At 43.4% G+C, this 26,865-nt stretch overlaps 1 protein-coding gene across 2 annotated transcripts in view; it reads right to left on the bottom strand.

Moving 5' to 3' along the window:
• Nucleotides 1–8,235: 8,235 nt before the first annotated feature.
• The window catches only part of FBLN5 (fibulin 5), a 59,196-nt gene continuing 40,566 nt past the window's right edge, over nucleotides 8,236–26,865 (bottom strand). For both annotated transcript variants that reach the window (XM_034769814.1, XM_034769813.1), the window contains exons 6-11: nucleotides 25,908–26,024; nucleotides 24,417–24,536; nucleotides 20,858–20,980; nucleotides 14,332–14,458; nucleotides 12,069–12,264; nucleotides 8,236–9,105 (exon numbers count right to left, since the gene is read on the bottom strand). In XM_034769814.1, the coding sequence (XP_034625705.1) occupies nucleotides 8,944–9,105; nucleotides 12,069–12,264; nucleotides 14,332–14,458; nucleotides 20,858–20,980; nucleotides 24,417–24,536; nucleotides 25,908–26,024 (845 nt within the window). In that variant the 3' untranslated portion in view covers nucleotides 8,236–8,943. The remainder of the gene's footprint in view (nucleotides 9,106–12,068; nucleotides 12,265–14,331; nucleotides 14,459–20,857; nucleotides 20,981–24,416; nucleotides 24,537–25,907; nucleotides 26,025–26,865) is intronic.

The raw sequence follows: 26,865 nt of genomic DNA, 5'->3' as shown, positions 1-26,865 counted from the left end.
ACCACAAAGTGTTGGTTACCTTGAAAGCCAATTTTCTTTATCCTCTTCATAAAATCATGTTCTATAAGCAGATTGCTGACTGGGCAATCAATTCAGAGCTAACACTTTCCCCATGAGAGAAAGGATCTGCAGCTTAACATCACAGTAAGTGCAGGGAGAACAAAACAGCTGACAGGGCAATGCCATGCCTGTGTTTCCAGAGGAAACAGAAGAATGTCAAGAGCTTGTTGTACAAACAGTGGTCTGGGCAGCAGTGACCGGTTTAGCATGGGCTCTGCTGCACTCATAGAAATCATGAAACCAAAGTTGCAGAGACAGGTAAAAACACACTTCTCCTACTCCAGTGGGGCAGGGCGGCAATGCCTGGGTAATGGAGCGAGTCCGCCCCACACTCACCCTGCAGCAGCAGCTCCTGTCCCACAGGTCTGGGCCCGGCTCCCCACTCCAGACATTGTGACCTGGTGCATGGGTTGCAGAGGGAGAAAGTGTGAGGTAATTTACAGTTAGGGATACAGCAAAGGGAAAAGAGATGAAAGCCTCCCAAAGGAGACTATTTTATGCCATCAGGAAATATAGTTGGTAGGGGTGTCCTATGAGATGGAGCATTTTCTAGAAACCCCATTTTTACCCAGCCTGACTCTGATAATTATTTTTATGCATTCATATTAACTTGTTTGCACCAAGGGGGATCTAAATTGGGCCAAATCCATCCCTGATGTGACTCCTGTGATATCAGTGGAGTTCACACTAGGGATTAACTTGGTCCATGGGTATCCATTATACAAATGGACATCCAAATTCTAATTGGTACATCCTAAGAATAGATATAACTCCTCCCCTCCTCCCACCAGTAATATGTGCATTACTAGATGGAAATGTAAAATGATCAATAATAATGCAAAAAGGCAGAAGTGTTCAATAAATATCTCTGTTCTGTATTTGGGGGAAAACTTGTATCATACAATAACACACTTTCCATTCCACCAGTATCTCAGGAGGGTATAAAACAGCAGAGTTAGACATTTTAAAATCAGCAGGTCCAGATAACTTGCCCTCAAAGAGTTTTTAAAAAGAGCTGTCTGTGGAGCTTGCTGGACCATTAATGTTGATTTTCAATAAATCTTCTGGAATTTCCCTGGTGTTCCAAGACTGGAAGAAAGCTAATGTTGTGCCAATATTTAAAAAGGGTAAGCAGGATGACCTGGTAATTATAGGACTGTCAGTATGACATTCATCCCAGGCAAGATAATGGAGCAGCTGATACAGGACTCCATTAATAAGGATTTAAAGGAGGGTAATGTAATCTCAAGTTAGTTTGATAGGGATCTATTTTCCATAAACCCATGTTGATTGACAGTAATTATAAGTTTGGTTGATTAAGGTAATTTATGTAATTTAACTCGGTACCTCATGGTATTTTGATTAAAAAACTAGATTGATACAAAATTAACATGGCACACATTAAATGGCTTAAAAACTGGCTAACTGAAAGCTCTCAAAATGTAATTGTATATGAGGAACCATCATCAAACAGGGTTTCTGGGGCAATCCTGCAGGGATCAGCACTTGAACCTACCCCGTTTAACATTTTTACCAATGACCTGGAAGAAATCATCAAATCATCATTGATAAAATTGGCAGAAAACACAAAAATTGGGGGGTGGTAAATAAGAAAGGGGACAGGTCACTGATATAGAGCATCCTGGATTGCTTGGTAAATTGGGCTCAAGCAAACAATGTGTTTTAATATGGCCAAATATAAATGTATACAAAGAATGTAGGCCACACTTACAGGATGGGGGATTCTCTCCTAGGAAGCAGTGACTCTGAAGGAGATTTGGGACTCATGGCAGACAGTCACCTGAACATGATCTCCCAGGGACACGCTGTAGCCAAAAGTACTAATGAGATCCTGGGATGCATAAACAGGGGAAATCTTGAGTAAGCAGAGAGTTTACTTTACCTCAGCAGTTGGCACTGCGGTGACTGCTTCTGGAATACCATCTCCAGTTCTGGTGTCCACAAATCAGGAAGGATGTTGATAAATTGGAGAGGGTTCAGAGAAGAACCATAAGAACGATTAAGGATTAGAGAACGTCTTATAGTGATTGAACAATTTGAGTCTATCTATTTAGCTTAACAAAGAGAAGATAAAGACTGGTTAAATCAAAGTACCTACATGGGAAACAAATATTTGATAGTGGGCTCTTCAGTCTAGCAGAGAAAGGTATAACACATTCCGATGCTGGACGCTGAAGCTAGACAAATACAGAAGGAAATAAGGTGTAATTTTTTAACAGTGAAGGTAATTATCCATTGGAACAATTTACCATGGATTATGCTGGATTCTCCATCGCTGGCAATTTTAAAATCTAGATTGGATGTTTTCTAAAAGATCTGCAGTAGGAATTATTTTGGGGGAGTTCTCTGGCCTGCATTATACAAGAGATCAGAGTAGATGTCGTCAATGGCCCCTTCTTGCCTTGGGATCTATGAGTATTCTGGTCAAGACCCATACTGCAGCCTATTCATACAAAAAGTAGGAATAATTTACATAGGGATGAGGTGAGAAGAGAAGCCATTGCTGGATTAGGGGTATCCACGTATAAACACTGGGTCAGGGGTGCCCAGGGTGGGCTGTGGCTGGGGGTAGGTCACTCAGGCCGCAGAGAGAAGTCCCTATGGAGAGGGTGAGATGGTAGGGTGACCAGATGTCCCGATTTTATAGGGACAGTCCCGATTTTTGGGTCTTTTTCTTATATAGGCTCCTATTACCCCCCACCCCCGTCCCGATTTTTCACAGTTGCTGTCTGGTCACCCTATGAGATGGCCAAGCCCCTACCTCCACTCTGCTACCCCACTCAGCCCCAGCAGGAGGGCAGAGTATCCAAGCATAAACTCTCCAGGACCCCTATGTACCACATGTCACAACGACCTGTGATATTGCAGAGGGGAACCCTGTTAGGGCTGGCCAGTATCTGCCCCAAGCTCCTACAGCTGGCCATAGGTTTGATGGCACATGATTCTATGCAGAGCAAGCCACAATTTGACTCACAATATACAGGAGCAATATGTGGAGTAATCAAGCTATTTATATATACTCATTTGGGATGATCAAACACTGCTCAGTCATCTCTCTTCACCTTGCACTCTTTAGTTATGGCTATTTCCAGATGTATATATACACACCATAGAAAGATCCTCTGTTGGTGTAATTTGTCATAGCTCTATTGAAGTCAATGGAGCTATGCCAATTTATACTAGCTGAGGATCTGCCTGTAGACAGACTTATTTGCCTTTGTACAACATTCTGCACTTAACTATAGCAAGAATGAATCATCTGGCAGAATTAAACAACATACAAGCAAGATTCATTTCTTTTCCATGTTGCTGAGCTGTGAATTTCTTTCAACAGGTTTTTAACACGGATAGATACTACAGAGACGAAGTGCAACAGGAAATCCTAGAGTCAGACTAGATTTGGGAACCATTGAACAATGATACTGTTGTTCTGTCCATTTTTAGCTAGAGAAGACTGGATTTATTGATTGCACTGATGCTAATGATGCACCTAAGACATAATGAAAGATCAAGCTAGGCTTGGGAGCAGGACCTAGGGCTACATCTGAACAGAGGGACAAGTCTTTCAAGAGAGAGTCAGAGAAGGCTAAAGCTGAATGTAGACTCCCATGTTGAGAACTAACAATCCTGACTTATGTATGAGCTAAGTCCTGAGAGATGCTGAAATCTCAACTCTTAGCAACCTTGGGTGTTCAGACCCTCTAGGGGCAAGTTACTGTGTGGCAAACCAGGGTGTGAATCTACAGCCCACAGCTTGCGCAGTAACATCATGCATGGACATTGCTACAGAACACTTGAAAGTCCTGGAGTATGGCTTGGCTTACCATACTTTGAAGTCAGGGTCGGCTTTAGGAAGTGCAGGACCTGATTTGAATAGTTTAGACGGGGCCCCCCACCAAAATGCCGCTGAAGACCTGGAGCGAGTGAAGGACCCGCTGCCGAAGTGCTGCCTAAGACCCGGAGCGCGGGGCCCTCTTAGGCACGGGGCCCAATTTGGGGGAATCGGCCTAAAGCCAGCCCTCTTTGAAGTAGTAGCACATCAAGCCGCTCCAGGAATTTCAGAGCAACATCCACACAGGATGTTACTGTGCAGCAAGCTGTTGTACTATAGATTCTCACCGTGGCTTACTGCGCAGTAACTTGCTGTGTAGACAAACCCTGAGCATTTGGTTTCATCTAAGTTAGAGGACTGATAAATAGGTCAGTGTCCATTTTATTCAGTTAAAAATCCATGAATGGAAGCCTGGCCTGTGATTGTGTAGTCATCCCCTTGTAGGGGGATGGTCTAGAAATACTTAATCCTGCCATGAGTTCAGGGGACTGGACTAGATGACCTCTCAAAGTCTCTTCCAATCCTATGATTCTACAACAGTTGTACAGGAAGCAGAATGGGAACTATGCCCAAACAAACCCTCATTTAAAAAAAAAGTTCAGGTTGAAAGTATGTTTCAGTAGAAGTCAGTTAATAGAAAATAACATCCCATTTGCTGCATAAAAAGTATACCCCTAAGAAGATCCCCAAGTTAAACAGTCTGGAAATAAACAATTAGAGGATCCAGTCAGTTCCCCACTACCATATCATCCTTCACCACCCATCTTCATTTGTCATCCTACCACCTCTACCCATTTGTGGGAATAGATTTCCCGCTTGGTTTGTTCTGTAGTGAAGATTACGATTCTTTATTTGTATCACAGTATTTCCAGGGTATGTCTATACTCCAATTAGACACCTGTGGCTGGCTCATTCCCACTGACTCAGGCTCATGGGGCTCGGGCTATTTAATTACAATGCAGACGGTTCGGACTCAGGCTGCAGTCCACGCTCTGGGACCCTCCCACCCTGCAGGGTCCTAGAGCCTGAACATCTACAAAACAGTTAAACAGCCCCTTAGCCAAAGCCAGCTGCATGGGTCACCCATACCCCTAGAGGCCCCTACAGAGATTATGTTATACACTACAAACACATAGCAAGAGAGACTTTCTGCCCCGAAGAATTTACAGTCTAAAGAGACAAGACAGTCACAGGGTGGAAGGGGAAAGAGATGCAAAGTGACTTACCCAAGGTCACACAGCAGGTAAGCGGCAGAGCCAGAAACAGACCTCGGGTCTCCTGACTTCCAGTCTAGTGCCATATTCACTAGACAATGTGTGCTGCCAGCTCTAGACTGTTGATTAGATCTATTGTTTATTAAATGCCCAGTAAATAGAGATATGTCAGAGTTCTATATACTTCCCCCCAGCATGATGTGGTGGGGGACTAGAAGACTAATTGTACGACTAAGACTAGAATTATGGCTCTGGCTAGTGTTAGAGAAAGTTTGGAGCTGTAGGGGGTGGCAGAGCAGGGCTTCTCCCCAGTGTAACAAGCACTCATAGCGACGCCCACACTTGCTTTAGGCCCAGTTTACTGTTCAAACTGAAGCAAACAAGAAGTTCCTCCCACTGTCCTATGGTTTCACAGCCTCCCCTCCCAGGCGTCTTTAGTAATGCTGCTTCCTACTACTCCATCCAGCTCCCTGCTCAGCCAGTCCTCATTCAGCCAGCTCTGGTGCTCTTTTGGAAAAGCAACTCCAGGATAACCTTCCTGAGTACATGGCCCCTTGCTCTAAGGGTCTACTAGAGACATTAGCTCCACTCCTCTACAGTTCCTCATTCCAGGCATAGCCTGTCATGCCTCCTCTCCCTGCCCTCTGACAGGTCTTTTATAGCCCCAGAATTAGCTCTATCCCATTTAATTATCTCAACTGGACACACCTGCTCTGCTGACAGGGCCTAGTTACCTTGTGACACAGGGTTATGTAAGTGTTTGCAGAGCTTGAAAGTTTGCATTTTTAACCATCTGAATCTATATTATGTGAAAACTAACATGTGTGAGAACTGCTATAACCTGTGCTTGTGTACTAGTATATTGGAAATGGAACCTTTGAATAGAAAATGTGGGGGCATTAGATGTTGTAATCGTCTAGTAATTTGTTATTTTGAGGTTGGTATATAGTTTGGCAAGGTTCAGGTTGGCTGGGGTGATAGCAAGTGATAGAAGACTTTATGGCAGAGGGGAAGTGGCTGATTTTCATGGCTTCCAGACATTTTCACATTTTTTTAAGGCACAAAATGTTTGTGTTGAAAGTGTAATATTATTTTATGGGCATTCCTGGGCTCTGCTGAATCACGCTTTCAACCTTAAATCTCTTTCAATAAATGTTTTGTTATGGAATTCCTCTGGTGTTTTCACGTGCTTTAATGAATGCCAAAGGCTAGATTAAGTTCGCATAGGGTGGCCCAGAAGAAGAGACCTGTTCCAAGAGAATATATAAGGACCAACAAAGTGGGGTTCCTCTCCAGTGGGTGATATGGGGTGTGGGCTATATTGGTGGGCTAAGGGATTAGTGGAGGGAGAAGGAGAGGAGAGGGATTTTGCTACATAGAAAACTATAAGCATTAAAGTTTCATAACAGACAGCATTAAGAGTTTAAAGTCTTTAATGCAAGACTTTGCCTTTCCCTGTCCTGCTCCCAGATCCCTTGTTTCTCACTTTTTACCTTCCCCTGTCCCCTGTCAGTGCTTCTCTATCCTGCCCTCCAAACCATATGCCTCCAATCACCTGCCCTCCCCTTTCCTCCAAGACTGAGGAATGTGATGCTTGGACCCCTTTTGAGTCTCAGTCCCTGTTGATACTTCTCTTTATACTCCTTCCCTAGCTACTCCAGGACAGCTGCCTGACCACGTGTCTCCCTGACATCCCACCTTTTATTTCTGGTTCAGCACAGCCTGGCAGAACCCAGTAGGGTTGTTATATAATCATATAAAGGGTTGTATATGCTGGTCTATAGACACGTGAAAACAGCTCTGATCCAGCATGTCACACACTGCAGCTGAGGTAACAGGAAAAGATAAAATAATAAAGAAACAAAATACAGTGTCGTGATACTTTAAGGCACACTCCGCTCTGCAGGGCCGGCTCCAGGGTTTTTGCCGCCCCAAGCAGCGCAAAAAAAAAAAAAAAAAAATAAAGCTGCAATCGCGATCTGCAGCGGCAATTCGGCGGGAGGTCCTTCGCTCCGAGTGGGAGTGAGGGACCGTCTGCCGAATTGCCGCCGAATAGCTGGACGTGCCGCCCCTCTCCGGAGTGGCCACCCCAAGCACCTGCTTGGTAAGCTGGTGCCTGGAGCCGGCCCTGCCGCTCCGTGCAGAGCATTTTTCTGCTCTGCTCTGCTCCAAAGTACCAGGGCTTTCTTCATGCTGATTAAAAATAAAGAGCAACCTGGTAAACAAAGGGTACTTCTGCTGGGGAAAATAAAAAACAGTCCTGAATTTGCAAAGCCTATTATAAGCAAGATAGTCAGTTTCTCCATTCCTTCATGCAATCCGTGCCGGAGAGCTTCCTGAGCCTGCAGTCCTCCTCTTAACATCCCTACACTAATGAAGCTCTAGTATATTGCTTTCCAGCCTACCATAACGTGGGAGTACAAACACCTCATTCCAAGCTGTTTCATATTATATATCTTTGTTAATCCCCTATTAGCCCTCTGAGAAACACTGAGCCATTTGTCCTCAGACAGGCCTGCAAAATTTAGCTTTTGTTGGCCAAGCCATTTGGGAGGTAAGATTAGCCAATGGAAACAACCTGGAAACATAGTAAATAGTCAACGGGAGAAAAACTTACAAAAAACACATCAGGGTGAAATCCTGACCCATTGAAATCAATGGAAAACTCCCCTTGATTTCAACCAGGCCAAGATTTTATCCCACAACTTTAAAAATTCATCTTCTAATTTTTCCCCAAAAACTTTTCAGAAAAATTCTATTCTGGGAAGAGCTTTGGCATATGTAATTTTAGGGTGATTATTTTCTTTTGGAGGAAATTGGGTTTAGCAAAATTGAATATTGGGGTTACAATGGGAAATTAGCTCTGGCCATAACCACAGAACTAGCACAGGCACTTCATAATCTTTGCTAATTATGCACAATCATTAAAGTATGCAAAGCAGTTGAACACTCAGGACCTGACTCTCAGTTATACTAAGGCCCCTTTATACTGTTCTGGCAGCATACGTTTATGTGCATGCTGCCTTGGTGGTATAAAGGGTAGGGCCTTGGTGAAAATAAGGATCAGGCCCTAATTATTTTAAAATACACAATCCAGTGATAGACCTCTTTGAACTCAATTATGTAGGAATATTTAATACAGTGAGGAACCCACGCAGGTGACACTTTGTTAAAAAGGAGGGCTTATAGATCCAGCAAGCATAGTACAACATGTATTTTAGAAGGAACTTACAATGACTCAGCTAAAAAGTACGGTCAAAAAGGACAGATGGAACGAAGACAAATGTAGGGACAACTGAGACAGACTGTATGACTGACAATTCCAGAAACAACTGGCAATGGTAGTTAGCGCTTCTCAGATTCCACTTTTGGACAGGTGAATTTTTTGTTTGTTTGCCTTCCTTTTAAAATAAAAAAAGCAAAATAGCAAAAGCCAGCTTTTTCCTCAGTTTGTTTGGTGCCTTTGCTAAGCAGTGTTGCAATTACAGAGGTGGGGAGGTTCACAGTCTTTGGAGCATAAAATCACACCCTAGAAAAGTTTTTAAAATCAACAACAAGGAAAAAAAAGGTTCTTAAAACATATAATCACATATAAAATCATACGGGATCTGCTGACAATACATGTTCAGATGTCTGCATCCTGGAAAGGATTGTATATGAAGAGGCTTCTCTCATCAGATGGCGTAGGCCATTGTGTCTGTGGCAACACTGGTTAGGTTTTGAGCGGCTATATTTTTTTGAGGAAAAAGATCTGCAGAAAGGGGATAATGTCTTTTTGTTGTTGCTTTTAATGTTTAAAGGGAATGTACTGAGGGTTTAGAACGGGTACTGTGATACGTATATCCTCAGCCGGATGACAGAGCTCCCTCTGAAGTTGATGACAGTGTTGACTGTGATCATTTCCAAGTCCAATTGAATGGTACGTGGCCCTTTCACAGGACGGGTCATCACTAGAGTTGCACTGATAGGTCCTGTTTGCTGTGTGCAAAACAGAGAGAGAAGCAGGTGAGATTTCCAAAGATGATACATGAAGTTTATGATCTTAGAGTATACCACTTAATGTTTGAGTGTCTAACATCTCAAAACGATGCTTCCTTAGCCCTTCCATCCATTTTGCTGAGGTGGGCAAGTGTCATTATTCCTCTTTGATAGATGGAAAGATTTGGGCACAGAGTAGTTAAGTGAACAAAGGTCAGGCAGTAAGTCAATGGTACAGCTGGGAATTAAAGCCAGGTTTCCTGACCCCTAGTTTAGTGCCCTATACATTGTACCTCATTGACTTGGTGAGCACATGGGTGGGACACCTCCAGAGGAAACCCAGGTACTGGTGATTCAATAGGTCTCACTATTTTCTCTAAAGGTATGTACAGAGCAATGGAGGTGTGATCATAGTGAGGATAGGCATACCTGTGCTAACTTTAATTTAGCTAATATGGGTAACAACAGTAGTGAAGATGTGGCAGCCTGGGCTTCAGTGGGTCTAGTACAAGCCCATGTACAAGCCATTGGGGACCGTGGGCACATATTTGGGTTGCTAACCTGTGATGAAGTCTGTGCTGCCTTGTCTCCTCTCTCATAGTTACACGTGAGCTAGATCTACACTAGCTTTAATCACCCTCCATTTGCTGTGTAGACATGCCCTGCTCTAGCATAGTGGTAGAGGACACTGCTGCTGTGGTTGCTGTATTTTGACTGATGTATAAAACAGAGGTAATTAAAGACCCATGTCACTCACTGTAAATTCTTAAACAGACAATTACATTCTGCCTGCCTAAATATCTCCTACAGTCCACTTTCAATTAGAAAAGGTGCTTTGCATTTCCTGTGTTGAACTGTTGTGTATTTACATGCACTGTTGAGAGCTACTGCACTTCATCCCAGAGATGGCTGCATTTCAATGGTATAGGAAGTGTCACTTTGTACAGTTTTATCAGTTTGTAAAGCATGTGGGGATCCTTGCAGATGAAAGTTGTTATTGTACATATAAATCCATCATTATTATCTGGAGGAAAAAGCAAGAACATGGATTCAAGAGGTGCTGGCATGTTGGGCCAGATATTCTTTTCTGGTTTCCAGTAGTTCTTAAGCTTCATGAAGTTTATTTTGGTTTGATGCAGAAAATTTTTTATCCATTTAAAGAGACAATGTGGAGTGGTTTTAAGTTCCAAAATTTAGCCTTTATTTAAAAATAATATATTACAAAAACTTCATATGTCTAGAAAACTGTTCATGAATATTTGTCCAGTTTCAGTGGAAAGAGGGTTGGTTTTTCATTTGCATAAATATGTGTTGCAAAATCGGACCCTTTGGAGAGACTCCTTTAAATGTATTATACACAAAGGTGAAAGCAATGCTGGGATTGTGGGTCAGATTTTCAGATGTGCTCAGTCATAATAAACTCATCCCTCAAGCACTTCTGAAAATCTGCTCTCATTTAGGTACCTAAATGGGAGGTGAATGCTTGATAATCTAGCCAGAATGGTTGGGTCTCAGCACTTGAAAATCTGGTCCTGTGTTGCTAAATAGAGCAGCAAATCCCCATTCAGCAGATCATCACACACACAGCCTGGGACCTGTTTTACTGAGAGACAGAATGTTAGCCAGAGCACTTTGGTTAGCTCCTGCTAGGTTTTGAAAAAGTACCAGAGATGGGCAGCATGGGCTTAAGTTTAACAACCCACCTGACTGATGGCACTTTTAACAATACAGCAGTATCTGCCCACCTCACCCTCATCCCCCACATCTACAACCTCTCGTTTTTATTTTTTTCCAAAACAAAGGAAAAGGCACCACCTGCTGGTTATAACCTAGACACTCTGGGAATATTCTGTTACCAGTTAAAGGAAAAGTGCAACATGTCCAATAAAAGAAAGGCCTTGGGTACTTTCTGGGATAAATGAAAGAAAGGAATCAGATTTGAACAATGGAATTTGTCTGCAAACCCCAGATAACTGACTGATCAGTCCAGATAGGTGAAAAAATCTGGGACAATAAAACTTTGCAACAGCAAAATGCTGCTAACAGGATGGAAATGATTATCTCTGGAACTGCCTGGAACCTTAAGACAAAGCTGATGCCATTTTAAAGTTCAGAATCCGACGCTACCATGAAGAATGTGAATTGGGAAATGCCAGAATCTGTTCTAATATAATTTCCTATGATATGCTGAAAGTGTCATTACATGTATTCCAATGAATGGCACTTGATTTGACTATCAGGGTCAGATTCTACTTGTGGTTACTATCCAAGCTTCTGATACTCCTTGTTCGAAGAATGTCAGCTGTCCAATAACTATCCAATGGGGGGAGGGGTCAGCTGCAAATTTTGTGGAAAATTTGGACTTTTTATTAAAAATCCAAAACCCTGCAAACTGAAATTTTTTCAGTTTTTAGCCAAAAACGTTTGTGTTTTGACTGAACATTTTGGGGTTTGGATTTTCAGTTTCCTGATGAAAAATCGAGAAGTCTTGAAGAAAACAGACACTCTCTGCAAAACTTTCTTTTAATAGAAAACTCAGTTTTTCAGTTAAAAAAATCCCGGACAACATTTTAAACCAGCCTCCCTCCTCAGCTATTTCAAGACGTGAGGTCACAGATCTCACTGAGCCGTATTGCCATGTGTGGAATAGCACAAGTGGGGCATGCTGGGCCAGTCTGGTGAATTCCCTACACTGCCATTATAGAGTATCTTTCCCTAGGATACGTCACCTTTCTACACAACCAGCATCCACAGCCTTTCAGGGTTTGAGCAGCCCGCTGTGATTATGGACCAGTACATTACACTGCATGGCTATGGATGTAGTATGACAGACACACATCTGCCCCTATGAGAGAGCTTGTGCTGAAATTTTAAACAGTATACATTAAAAACATAGTACAGCTGTCAGAGAAGGATGTGGCAAACTATAAGATACTGGTAGGACTCTATACAGACTTACTCACCCGCATGTAGAATTCTCTGCCCTCGTTCCCTGATTTGATTTGGAAGATGTAATAGGCACCAGGGAAGCGAGTTGTTGCTTGCATTTGGAAGATGTCAGAAGGCACAGACCGTCCTGACATGATGTCCATGTCTCTATATAGGATGGTGAATGGTTGATCTCTGCAACCGGGGTTTTCAGCTGGACACATACAGCGACTAATGTGGACAAAATTATCATCAGTATTGAGCCAATTCTGCAACACCTAATTCACTACCTGTTGCTATGAAAGCAAAAAATAATGGAGTACAAAACTTAACTGGCTTAAAGAACCAATGTAACTTTCATTTCCTTTGCTTGCATTCAGAGCTCTCCATGGTTCCACCCCCATCCTGCCTATATCTCTGCCTTCATCTTCCTCCTGCTCTCTGAGCTCAGCCAAAACTGCTCTTCATACTGCAACTTTTGTCTCCTTTGATCACTCAAGAATTTGGATTTTCTTTTCTGGCAGCTTTGCAGCTGTGGCCTCCCAATGCACCACTGTCCTGGTAGGAATTTAGCCTATAAACTCTTCAGGGTAGGGACCCGTTAATTATTGGCCCAGCTCACTTACGGTGCAGAACCATGAACATCAATGGGGCTATATAAATAATTACATTACTTTTTTTGACAGGTTGTGTGTCCAACACCTTTCAGGTACACGCCATAGATTAAATATAGCCAGAAAATAAATCTAAAGACTTCCCAGAGCCACAAAGTCCAATTCTTCCAAAGCCTGGGTCTGGAGTTTTGGTTCAGGCACATCTCTAAATCAGACAGTTCACAATGAAGATCTAAATAGCCCCCTCTCTTTATTACACACACCAACCATAATCCATAAACACCCCATGGATGGTCCGAACTTGAGCAAATACTTGACCAAAGAGATGTCTTGTACTGACGGCCAATAAAGGTAAATTTTGTTATCAATGTTATGTTCTAATGCTCCCTGCTGGCCTTAAACTCTGTGAATATTAAAAGACCCAGCAACTTGCTTTCCTTTGATCACACTAAGTCCCATTGTTCAGGCTGATGACATTACCCTAACTGCTTCCTAGAATCTCTCATCTTCCCTCTATTTAAATAATGCTAATTTCCTTCCTTCTAAAGTAAAATCGGAGTCTGCATGTAGATTTTAGAGCACTTTAAAATATGGCTCTTAAAACCAGAATTTTGATCTTGGGGCAAAACTCCCAAAAGAAGCCCGTGCAGAATGCACGCAAAGAGCAAGAAATGTGCACAAGCCACATTTGCTGAAAGTGCTCAGACTCTCAGTGCATCAGTGTTGCTCAGGTTCAGCGACCAGAGCATGTCACCTTGAGCCACCCAGTTACTATAACTGGTGATAATAGATTGGCTGGAAACCCTTTGGATGTTAACAGAGCCCTAGTCTTGTTGCACGTCTTTTGTTTTCTTTGGCTTCAGTTACTGACATACCATCTGGAGTTTTAAGCTTAATATTGAGTAACTTGGCAAGGGGGCTGCAGGTGCCATACGCTGATTGAAATAAATCCCAAGTGACTGAGATAAAACTGGGGAGAATTTCAGCCATAATTTGACTCCCAAGTGTGTGCAAAAAAACGTTAGAACCACCATGTGATTTTGTAAGATGCTGGGGCTTTTAGCAGAGGGACTGTATCTTGGGAAAACCCTGCTCAAAGGACCTCACCTGTGGACCACTAACAGTACCTAGGACCCCCATGAAGCAAGTACATTTCAAGACAAAGTCAGTCAGCATGTGGATTTTACAACTCTTAGAAGAGTCATCTTTTAAATGGTAAGTGACTCAATCTTAACTCTAGCAGAGCTGCCACTCCTCTATAGTACAGTGTGTTATGCTTTCAAAGCTCTGTACAAACATTAACTAGTTAATCCTCACAACCCCCTGGATTGGGTAGGTAAGGAAGTACTATTATTAACAAATAGATTGTGTTTGATCAAGTACGATTAAAGGCAGATGACAATGGAGTAACTAACTTTCTTTTGTTGCATTATAACCATTATGGTCTTCTCTGCTGCACTCATTTTGGTTGAGGGCTTTTCCAGCTTAACTTCCCACACAACTGAATCTCCTACCACCTGGCAAGTAATTGCAATTTCTCATTTTTATAAATCTTACTAATAGTAAATGCAACAATAGTGTCTGTATAGCACTTTAGATGTACTTTGCTGTCATGTTGCAGAAGTGCAATTTATTTGCCTCAAGCAGATTTACTGCCCTCCACTTCTATGGGTCTGTTACTCACTTGTCATTGATCTGGATATAAGGATCCTCACACTTTACTGGGTCTAGACATTTGTATCCTCCTTGGATATTGAAACAGGTTTGCTGTGTAGTACAAGTGAAGTTTCTAGTCTCACATTCATTGATATCTGAAACACAAAAATGAGAGGGAGGATAATACAAGGAAAACTCTACAAGATGCCACCCTTGTAAAGTGTGGCCTAGTGGATGGAGCACTGAACTGGGACTCAGGAGACCTGGCTCTGCCACTGACCTGCTGGATGACCTTGGGCAAGTCATTTCCCCCCTCTGGGCCTCAGTTTCCCCCAGCTGTAAAATGGGGACTATGACACTGACTTCCTTTATAAAGCACTTTGAGATCTATGGATGAAAACAGCTATATAATAGCTAGATATCATTTATTATTTGTATTTTATTATAATAAAGCAACCTCCCCTATTAAGAGATTGCACCAAAGTATCACCAAACAAAGTACAACCCTGCTCCATCTGGGATGGATTACTAGCCTTGTAGTAACTTGAGCTCTTGCAATGTGTTATCCCTATGAGTAGTGCTATTTAGATTGTGCATGCACCCAGGACCAGAGATTTTTCACTAGCAGAGACTGGGCCATGTGTGCATAAAAGGCACTGCCAGATCACGGCCATCTTAGTTCCGTCTCTACCATCAGTGCCAGGTAGGGGGAGGCCAGGCAGCAGAGAAGGAGTGTTGGTAGTGCACTGTGCAGCTCAAAGAACTCAAGTTACTACAAGGTAAGTAACCCATCCTTCTTCTTCAAGTGGCTGTCCCTATGTGTAATGCACTTCAGATGATTCACAAGCAGTGTCTGTTTCAAGGAGCTGTCTGCCTGGAGTCTTATGACACAGCAGATTGCAGAGCTGCCCTGCCCAAAGAGGCAGTAGAAGCAGCTGCTTGCACCAGTGCATATTGTCTAGTGAAGGTGTGAATGGAATTCCAAGTTGCTACTCTGCACATGTCAGCAATAGGAACGTTTCTAAAGAAAGCTACCGATGCTGCCTTAGCTCAAGTTGAGGGAGTTCATATGCTGCCCTCAAGGGACATATTGTTCAACTTGTCCCAGAATAGGTGCTGGGGGGGAGGCGGGTGGTGGCCCGGGACCCCCACTGGTGCTGGGAAGGCATGGTCTGGGATCCCCGCTAGTGCTGGGAGCGGGGGAGGATAGGTGGCAGCACGCAGCCCGGGACCCCCGCTGGTGCTGGAGGGGAGGGTTGGCAGGGCTGGCAGGTTCCCTACCCAGCTCCGACCGGCATGTCCCTGCAGCTCCTGGGGGGCTCCATGTGCTGCTTGCGCCACAAGTGCCAGCTCCACAGCTCCCATTGGCTGGGAATCACAGCCAATGGGAGCTGTGAGGGCGGCACCTGCAGGTGTGGGCAGCACGCGGAGCCTCCCTGGTCGCTCCACCTAGGAGCTGCAGGAACATACTGGTGGGAGCTGGGGAGCCCCCCAAGGTAAGCACCGCCGCCACGCACCCCAACCCCCTGCCCCAGCCCTGAACCCAAACTGCTACTGCTGGCCCAGAGGCTGCCTGGCTTGGGCAGCCTGAGCCAGCACCGGCTGCTGCAGAAATCACAGAGGTCACAAAGTCATGGAATCCATCACTTCCGTGACCTCCGAGACAGACACACAGGCTTACACATAAGTACTTGTGGCCATATGACTCAACAGTGATGAGCAGGATTTGTCTGGATGTTCTGGGGCGCAAACAGATCTGCGGTATGAGCCTGGTGATGGAGAGGAAATGGTCATCTGGTAAGTATGCCCTGGTTGTAACAGCATCCAGCCTGACCCTGATAAGCTCTAGCGACTGTGAGGGTTGCAGGGTGGACTTCTCCAGGTTCACTCTGAGGCCCAGCCTCTCAGACAGATGTAGAAGCATGGCAGTTGCTTCTCATGTTTCCCTGTAAGATTGTCCTTTCAGGAGCCAGTCATCTAAGTAAGGGTAAACTGTCATTCCTTGCAGATGAAAGTGAGCTGCTACCAGTGAAGGTACCTGGGTGAAAACTCTAGGTTCTATCAAGATCCCAAAGGGGAGATCTCTGGTAGTGGTGTTGACTGGCCACAAATCTCAGGAATCTGCATTGGGCTGGATGAATGTCTGTATGAATGCAGGCATCTTTGAGACCGACGAGCATGAACCAGTTGTCTGGATCTAGCACCAGGAAAAGGAACAATAGGGTCACCATTCTGAATTTTAGGTGGTGGATGAACTTGTTCATTCCCTGAGGTCCAGAGTGGGTCCCTATCCCCCAGTTTTCTTGAGAATGAGGAAATACCTTGAGCAGACAATCCCCTTCTCCTTGCTGTTGGAGATATTAGTTCTATTGCCTCCAGTTCAAGGTGTGACAGTCTCCTGCAGAAGAATGTGCTTGTACTTTATGTTGATGATGTGGGAAGGTCCAAAGTCTGACAGTCCATGTTCTTGTGAGAATATGCTTGAAAGAGGACAGGGAGGGCAGTCGGGGAGGAAAGAGAACTAAATAGTGAATCCCAAGGAGACAACCTCTAGGACCCATCTGTCCATTGTGATTTCTGTCCAGGCAGATAGTGGGAAAGTCAGCCTCCAAAGAGAGGGAAAGATCTGAGAGGTTGTGCAGATCTGGAGGGACAGTTAGTGTCTGGCTTTTGCGGGTCCTGTCAAAATACCAGTCTAGATGGTGGAAGATAGTTGACCTTGGGTACTCTTTTTGTGTGTCCCCTGCTGCTTGTGTGGTGGTTCATACTCCCACTAGTGATAAAAGGCAGGTGGGGTTGGTCATCAGAATTGTGGCTCACTGGGTTTCTTCTTCACTACACATGTGTAAATACCTAGGAATCAAAGTGTGGCTCTGGGGTCTTTCAACAAACTGAGAGACTCATCTGTCTTAGCACTGAATAGAGTGTCACACTCAAATGGAAGATGCTTCAGCATTGTTTGAACTTCCTTTGGGATTCCCGAGGAGAGCACGATGAGTGTCTCATCATGGCAATAGTGGCCATGAATCTCTCCACCATGTCCGCTGCGTCTAAGGTCATCTGGAGTGCCGATCCTTTTACCAGCTCTCCTTCATCAAGTAGGGTCTGGAAGTGGTCTCTAATATCCTGAAGCACCATAAGCTGGTCAGCTTGTCATAAATAGTAAAATCATATTTGACCATCTGAGCTTGGCACTTTGAGACTTGGAATTGCAAAGAGGCCAAGGAATGTGCCTTTCTGCCAAAGAGGTCAAGCCTCTTTCTCATGCAGCATTGACTAAGCCTGTCTCTGTCGATTATGCTCAGTGGCTGTTGAAACTACCAACAATTTGGGAGGCCAGTGAGAAAATAACTACTGTGACCCTTTTGCAGGTACTAAATACCGCTCCTCAGCCTGTTTGGACACTGGTGGGATTGTGGTGGTTGTCTGCCAGAGAGTCCTGGAGGATTCGAGGATTGCATCATTAATAGGGAGCACCACTGCTCCGGTCCAATCCATGCAAAATGTCTAGCAGTTTGCGTGGTGCTTCCTGGACAGACCACTCTCGAGTAAGTCTTGGAAGGCCTTTGTATAATTGGGGTGCATAGGGGAAACTGTAATCACAGCATCATCTGGGGAAGAGGACGACAAGGTTACAGGCACAAAATCCTCCTTATGATGCTCTTCATCCTCCTGCTGCTGGAGTTGAGGCTCTTGAGGAGGCTAAGGAGGCACTTCCTCCACCCTGGGATCCCTTATCTCTTTGGGTCCCTTGTGTCTTAAGGTGGGTATATTGTATGATGGTCCCAGAAGAGCCTCGAGACTCAATACCATTACTGCGCAACTTTGTAGCCCCTCAATAATGGCGCTGAGGTGCTGGGTACCAGTGAGTATATGGGGGAGAGGGTATCCTCTAGTAGAAGAGTAGTGAGATAGTGTGGAGACTCTCAATATTTTATCAGGGCTCAATGCTCTTTAGGAGTCCTTAGGGACATAGTCTGGGACAGGTGTCTGCTGTAGTCCTCTTCTGACTTTGAGGATTCTGACCTCAGATCCAGAAAGGGAGGCTCTTCATATTGCAGGAGGTGGGAGTGATCTGCCTTTACTCATTGATGGTATCGGAGACAGTCTGCCTCAACCCAACTTGTTGGTGGGGATTGGAAAGTGGTACCACAGAGATATTGGCACCAGTTGAAGTCTTGGTGCAACGTATTGAGATCTGGAAAGGAGGAGTGACTCCAGTTCTAGGAATAGCAGAAGATTTTCTGGAATCAGAAAGCCAGACAGAGTTGATGGGGATGTCTCCACAGCTCAGATCACTAAAGTAGAAGTCACTAAATTTGACGGTACCAACGAGAGTTTCGGTGTTGAAGAAGCAGTCCCTAATACTGGAAAGTGCTGCAGTTTTGCCCTTTGAAGAAGTCCCAGTCTGTTCCTTCTCAGTATTGTATGGTCCTGCTCTGAAGTAGAAATCTCCCAGTGACTTGGAATGAGCCAGGGACTTCTGCCTCTTCTTAGATTTGAATGGGGAATCTTCCCTCTTGTCCTTATGAACGCACTTGCGTCTCCCTTCCCTGCTCTCCTGAGCCTTTCTGAGCTGGTGAGGGGTGGAGGTCTTGGAACTGCCCAGAGACCGAAGAAGAGGAGCCAATCCTACCTTCTTCAGGTTGATGTACAGGGGCATACTCCTTACTTTCATGTACTCCTCAAAGAGGAACTTTTGGAGTTGAAACTCCCTGGACTGCTTTTTCCTACACAGAAACAACCTGCAGATACCACAGGGGCATACTGGAAGGGACATTGGCTTTCCCCAGGAAGTACAGACAGATATTGTGATAGTCCATGACCAGGAAGGGCTTGGGGCATGTACTGAAATTTTTGAAACCAGGGATTCTTGGCATACTCCCCACAACCATTGGGTGGGTGGGTGTGGGTGCGAGTATGTATACAGCAATGACTTCCCACCATTGGAAAACGTTTCCAAAAATAGGGAACTAGACCCCTAAATCTATCGCTTAACTATACTATAAAACTAGCTAACTATGAAAATTCTTATAACTTTGAAAACTATTTAAAGAGAGAATCTGAAGAAGTCAGCATGACACTGATGCTCCATCCTAGCCCACAAGCAGTAAAAAGGAACTAAGAGGTAACAAACTAAGAGATAAGAGGGTGGCAGTCTAGCAGCCCTTCTCATCTCTTTGGGGTGGCGCACAAGGAGAGTGGGGATGAATACGTAGACCACACAGCCACTGCTAAAGACCATTCCCCAGTCACAGGTACACAGAGTTCATGCCCAACCTGAAGTGCACTACACAGAGGGACAATCACTCCTCTAAGGAGAACCATTTTTTCATCAGTCCCTCTTTTAAGCCAGGTTTCATTATATTATTAATAGTTTATTTCTCAGTTTCTGGGAGAGCCCTCACAGTGATAGGCACTGCACAAATATAAAAGGAGTCATGGCCCCTGCCCCAAAGAGCTCACAATCTTAAGAGTTAAACAGACAAAGGGGAGGGGAGGGGAGCATAATGTGCCCACATACCAATAATGCAAAGTTTTCTGGGGGAATTGTTGGACATACACAGTCCCCATTTGCCCCTCAACCTTGCCCTTATTAGCAAGCTAATAAATGAAACATTCAGAACACAGGGCACTGATCCAGTGTTATTCAGCATGAGGCCAGGTACACTCTGCTATTGGAAGTGCCATTTGGGGGGGATGAAGGGTTTGGGCATTAAAAAATTCAAACCACACCTGACTCCATGAATGCTGCTACTGAGACGATTAAAAAAAATATCCGTATTGATGAACCCTGCATAACATCTCAACCCTGCAGGATTTCTTTTTCAGTGAATTTATAGAGGGTGGACATTAAAGAAAGAGCAGACTGCTCCTATGCTCAGAGCCAGCTTAAAACTGGTTGAGAAGCCGCAGACAGAAAGCTGTATTGAAAGGGAAAAGCGAGTCCAGCAGCTATGGTACAACCACGGCTACAGCTTAATGCAGAACATACAGAACAATACATGGAGATACAATAAAAAAGAAAATGCCCCGGGCACAGTCATGGAAGTCAGTTGCTATCTCTTTCTGATCCTATAGTCCAGGACACACCCATAGATGCAGGGACCAATGCTCTAGGTTTGAGATTAGCTCTACTCAGTAATATACTTTAATGAGTTAATGGCATTTCAAAAGCTCCAGAGTAAAGTAGGGGCTCTCAGTGGACCCAATCCTCATTTCCCCCATTGGAGTCAGTAGGTGTTTTGCCACTGTCTTCAGGGGGAGCAAAACTGGACCATTAGGTACCTTTCTGTGCAACCCTGACTCACAATAGCAAGCACTTACTCATGCAAATAACTCCATTGATCTCAATGGGATCACTCATGGGAGTAAGCACTCACCAGCATAGCTGCACAATACACCCCCTAAGAATATTTCCAACTTTTTGCAATGCTTAGATCAAGCAAACATCTCAAGTCTTGATTCTCAATGAATCAACTTAATTTTCCTTCCAGAACTATGAGCTATTTACTGTTTGGTTGGGTTTTAATTCCTGGTTGGAATGTTCTTACCTTGGCAGCTTCTGTTATCATCAAGCAGAACATAGCCAGGGGGGCAGGAACAGTAGTAAGAACCGGGCTCATTCACACATTGGTGCTGGCAAAGGAACTCTGAGAAGCTGCACTCATCCATGTCTGCAGTGGTAGAACGAAGTTTACAGTGCTTTGTGTTAAAGTAAAAAGGACTTTCCCCTGAACAGAACTCTGTCCTAACTACGGTGCCTGTCACCACAAAAATCCATAGAGCTATAGATCATGGTGTTTGCTATTCAGCTCAGTTTAATAAGCCAGATTCAACTTTGATGTAAATCCACTGACTTTACTGAAGTTACACCAGGGTGAATATGGCTCATGGTAGCTAGGAATGAATGTAAATTATTACTTTACTTGAAAAAGGAACATGATCCAATTTACTATTGTTTACTAAGCCTCACCCATGTCAAGCCAGGCCTACAACTATTAATAAATGATAATGAAACCCACTCTCAGAAGACCATCCAGTAGGCAAGCCTGTCTAAAAGTGAGACTCTACCCTGAATGAAATGTAGACTGGCACCTTTCTATTCCTGCTCAGTATGTGTAATCAGTCAGGCTAGCTTACTTGACTAACTGAAATAACCTTGTAGTGTTTCTCACTCTTGTTAGCCCTACAGAGCCAACATAGCTAAGAGAGAGTGAACTGGATTTTATTCCTTTTTATGCATCATCAAGAGAATTGTTTAAGTTCCAGTCAGTTACTTGTCATTCAGGGTACAGTTTGGCCTGCAGAAGCTTTATTACTGGTGATGATGGAAGAAACTTGACTCTTAGGTCCCCAGATAACATTTTTTGTAATCATTTTAATTTTAAACTGACGCCTGTGATCTGGGTCATGACAGACATGGAACTCCAGGGGGCCATTTTTAAATAGCTACTTTTTAGAATACAGTACCAAGGAAGAACATTCAGCCACAAGTAGCCCCGAGGCTACTAAGCCATTTTAATTCAGGGTCATCTCTACTATGCGACTGAATGTTGCAGATCATGGGAGTCAAGGTGGTGGGGTGGCCTACAATAGGTTAATCTATATTTTTAAAAATACAACCAATTTTGTTAATTCTTCTGGAAGACTATGGCAAAACTGGCTATTGCCTTCAGGAGTGCAGTTGGACTTCATCAGTGCAATTTTTTAAAGCTCTTTGCTATGTATAATCAATTCTGCTGTGTCACCAGAGTATTTACGCACCTTAGGGCCCACTCCTGCATGCTTGGTACATTCAAAGGCTCCTGTTGACTTCGGAAGGGGCGGGCGGGGAGGGGGGTTGGGGGGTGAGAAACACAGGGTCAGGCCCATAATGACTTGCTGACAGTTTTCTGTGCAGCTATATAGGGGATCTAGCTCTCCTCCTTCAAGGAGCTGAGTGCCTCACTTCCCATTCATGGCAGCTGAAGGTGAAGGCATTCAGCACCTTTTTAGCTCTGGCACTCAGTAGCAGAAGTACACCCTCCATTAACCTGCAGGTACAAGGGGAGGATTTGGGTGTAGAGCAGAAGCTTTGCAAATAACGGAGTCTGTCCATGTCATCTATTCTGTTTGGTGCATCAATGCATCCAACTGAAATGTTACTTCACAACTTTTTAATTAAGCTTTCTCTACAGGTGAGGTAGCATTGAATTAAAAGCTAGAGAGTGAAAGGATACATTGCTCTTATTTCCTATATTGTCAGAAAACCTGTTTCTAATTGTCCATGTGATTGGCCATTTACTTATATCTCACTTCACAGGTAGAACTACCCATGGAACATAGGTATGTTTTCGTGATCCAGATGTTACAGACCTGACCTAGCTCTAATCTAAGACATAGAAGTAAAAGGCCTCTCCTCAAACAAATGGTAATGAGTGTGTGTGTGTGTGTGTGTGTGTGGAGTCTTCCCTCGCAGGGAGTTGTGGGTTTGAGTTGAATAGGATTGGTCCTAAGACTGACCCTTGGGGAACACCACTAGTTACCCCCTCCATTCTGAAAATTTACCATTTATTCCTACTCTTTTTTCCCTGTCTTTTAACCAGTTCTCAATCCATGAAAGGATCTTCCCTCTTATCCCATGACAACTTAATTTACAAAGAAACAAAGGCTTGAGTCTGAGCCACCAGTTCCTGAGTACTTATTTCCAGCTCTGACACAGACTCCCCTGAGCAAATCACTTCAGCTCTCACTCTGGTTTCCCCAATCTTTAAAATGGGCGGGGGGGGGGGGGGATATATTTAACTACCTCACCAGGGTGTTGTAGGGATGAGTAAGTATCTATAAAGTGGTTTATAGAGGGAGCATGCTCGATATTGTTGTTATTAACTTCAGGCCATGAAGCTACTTTATCAACAGGGAGTGTGAAAAAACAGACACCGCTTTACATCTTGTGTAATCCTGCTAAAGCCAGAATTTGGACCAATGAGCATGTTTGAACAAGGCAGCATTTCACTGCCAGAACAAGGACATAAGAATAGAATTTTAAATGTATTCAACATTGCGAGGTCTAAGTCCCATTTTCAAAAGGGACTTAGACATTTAGGAGACTAACTCCCACTGACGTTCACTGACACTCAGGGTCCTAAGTGCCCAACTCACTTTTGAAAATGAGACTTAGGCTCCTGAGTTACGCATTGCAGTGCTGAGCAGAATAACCCCTAAATACCTTTAAAATCTGGGCCTGAGTCCCTTTCTTTATAATTAGGCTTACAAAGAACAATGGCTTAACATACACTGCACGTCACATGTTTTTTTCTCTCAAACACAGCCCTTTACATCTGTTTAGTGTAAATTAAAAAACAAATATTTTCCAGTGAGGATTTTTCCTTGCAAGAAATATTGGCTGGATTCTCTCATTTAAACAGACTGTGGGGACACTCACAAAAGAAGTAAGCCTAACTATTCTTTTTCAATTAAGCAAAATAAAACAACAAAAGGAAAATGAGAGAGGCGAAAAGAACAATGTTGTAATAATTTTCCAATAATACTGCTACATGGTGGATGGATGGCTCCTATCTGATTAGATTCAACAGTGCTCATGAGGATGTTTCTTGTTTCTTTAAATCTGTAGCAGGCAGGAAGGGCTGGAAAATGTTTGGGAAAGTTCTGCAGTAAAGCAGGGCAAGAGAGATAACGTGTTTAAGTACCTGTTGAATTAAAGTAAGCTATTTGCTGTATCAGGGCAAGAGTAGATTTTGGAATAATGCTATTTTATTTATGCCAATAAAGTTCTTTGGTGAGTGTTAGAAGAAAGCAACTCTTTTCTGTGGTTCTTTACCATTGTCACAGAACAGTTCTAATGTTTAATCTATTTCTTTAAAACCATTATGAGAAAAAAACAAACACCACCATTGATTTTTGTGTGGTTTCTTGCTTTTACCCTCCTGTTTAACTGAAATTAGGAAGAGATGAATTGCTCTACTGGATTGGATAGGTACATATATCCTACTTCTAACAGTGGACCAGATCTGAAACTTCAGAGGAAGGCACATAAAAAATAATACATTACAACAAATGATTTAAATACAGTTAACCCCCTCCCCGCACCCAATCACTGAAGACAGTTACCGCTGCAGCTAATTCCATCAGCTTCCAGTTCATAGCCAGGATCACAGCGACAGAGAAAAGAGCCATATGTGTTGACGCAGTTTTGCACGCAAGGGTTCTGGGTTGTACATTCATTCACATCTACGGGAAACCAATACTCAGTTTATCAATGACTTCTCCCAAGGCACTGCATCTAATTAATTATTATTACAATCAAACATTAGAAAGGACTTAATAGTACAGGCACAGCAGTTTCGTTTGGTTCTCTTGCAAAGGTTTGACTCAGTTTGTATTGTTATTGGTATTTAAGGCTGATGAATTGTAATGAAAAAAGTGGTTGGAAACACAGGCCATGCTGTATGTAAAGCAATTGGGAACATCTTCCCTAATGCTGTTGCTGAGGCACTAGATAGCATTGAATATGAGATCAGAGATCTCATATTTAACAAGTCTGCCAGCTCTTGAATCTACCCCTAGTGAGGGAAGAGGGTCACTTACAACCGAGACTTCTTGGAGAAAAAGCTGCTTGATCTGTCTAAGATCAGAAAATAACAAGAAAGACTGGGATAAACTATTTACTGCAGATGCTTCCTTGTTTATCTAGTAATTATAAGAGTCTCCGACTGATTTAATCTGAGCAAGACCAGGCCAAAAGCAGCAGGATAAATCTAGGGAATGCTGATGTAATGAGGAAATGATCCTTATAGAATACTGTGGCTACCATAAAGTAAAGACTTTCCTTTTAGGAAACCTGCAACTCCTGGAGTGTCTTTATCCCATTAATGCTGGGCCATTCCCTGAGAAGCTGCTTTGAAGTATTTTACTGTTCAAGAACAGAAATATAACGTTGATCATGAGATCACAGAGGCTCTGATCCAGTAAGGCACTTAAACACATTAGAGAGGAAGAATGGTCCAATAGGGCATTAACGTGGGACTTGGGAGACCTGGATTCAATTTCCTGCTCTGCTACAGACTCCCTAGGCGATTTTGGGCAAGTCACTTCATCTCTCTGTCAGTTCTCCATATGGAAACTGAAGCTAATGGTACTGTCCTACCTCACAGGGGTGTCGTGAGTATAAATACAGTAATGATTAAAAGGTGCTCAGATACTACAGTGATGGAAGCCATATGAATACCTACAGGAATGTTTACCCTGCAAGCTGAAATTCCAGCACAGGGAGACATACCTGCAGGATCGAGCTAGCATGCTAAAACAGAGTGCGGTTGTGGCAGGTTGCCCTGAGTATGTGCCTAACAGCTTGGACAGAGATGTACTTGGGGTGGCTAGCTGCTCACACCACAGTGGCTACGCTCTATATTTAGCACACTAGCTCAATCAGAGCTAGCACAGCTGGGTCTCCTCCAGCTCAAAGTGTAGCCATACCCTATAATAGACAGTGTAACACACGTGAACTCAGCAGGATATTCATGTTCTTAAAGTTACACACACGCTTACGTGCTTTGCTGGGCTGGGGCCAACACTGCAGTAGTCATTGCTTGTATACAGTACCTTGGCATGATCGTCCATCATCATTAAGGGTAAAACCTGGATTGCATGTACAGGAGTAGGAACCAGGTACATTGGCACACAGCTGCTGACAGTAGCCATAGCGACATTCATCTATGTCTAAAAATAAAAAAAGATTCGAAGTACAGACAAGATTGTAGTTGTACTTGCCATACATAGCATTAGATAAACTCATATAACCATAGGACTAAAATCTACTCATAGCGAGGGGGGAAGGGATTAACATACGATATTCTGACTCCGGAACTCGAACAGCCAAAGTCCAAAGCATTCAGATGGAAGGTTGTTCAAGTCCATATCTCCCCAAGACAACACAGCAATACATTTGGTTATAAATAGCTGAAATATAACTATGGGAGCTGATTGGTTCCATAGTCAGTTGTAAATGATTCTGCTCAATGTGCTACATTATCAAAAAGCCCAGGTCACACGCCATAAGAAGCCACTCTTGATTTGTGTCTATTAGAGTATAGCACAAAATATTATACTGTTTTTCTGTAATGGTTAGGTTGTAATCCTGGTCACTTATACACATATATCAGGGCTATTCACATAATAAGGTGAGCAGGATTTAGCCCCAAAAGCTGCTTTTAGTCTTAGACGTGGCAATCTTTAAATATTTTTATCACCCTGAAAACTATTTTTATTGGACTGTTTTCACTGGCTTATGAGGAAACTTTAAAATATAGGAATTCATAGTGTCGCTAAAATAACTGTTTTTTTGTTGAACTGCAGCATGAACAATCGTTGCATTTGACTGTCATGAGCAAGAGACAAGATTGAAAGACACAAGCATAATGTAAATTTACTCTCTGATGGCACTGGAACCTAATAAACATGATTATGAAAGTTAGGAAGAGCTTTACTCCTTGCTTCAGAGCAGAAATAAAACACCTGATGAATTGTCTCTTTTGTGGCAATTCATTTTCTTTTGGATCAG

This window comes from Trachemys scripta, chromosome 4 (assembly GCF_013100865.1).
Source record: "Trachemys scripta elegans isolate TJP31775 chromosome 4, CAS_Tse_1.0, whole genome shotgun sequence".
Lineage (NCBI taxonomy): Eukaryota > Metazoa > Chordata > Testudines > Emydidae > Trachemys > Trachemys scripta.
This window is presented reverse-complemented; position numbering and strand designations above follow the sequence as displayed.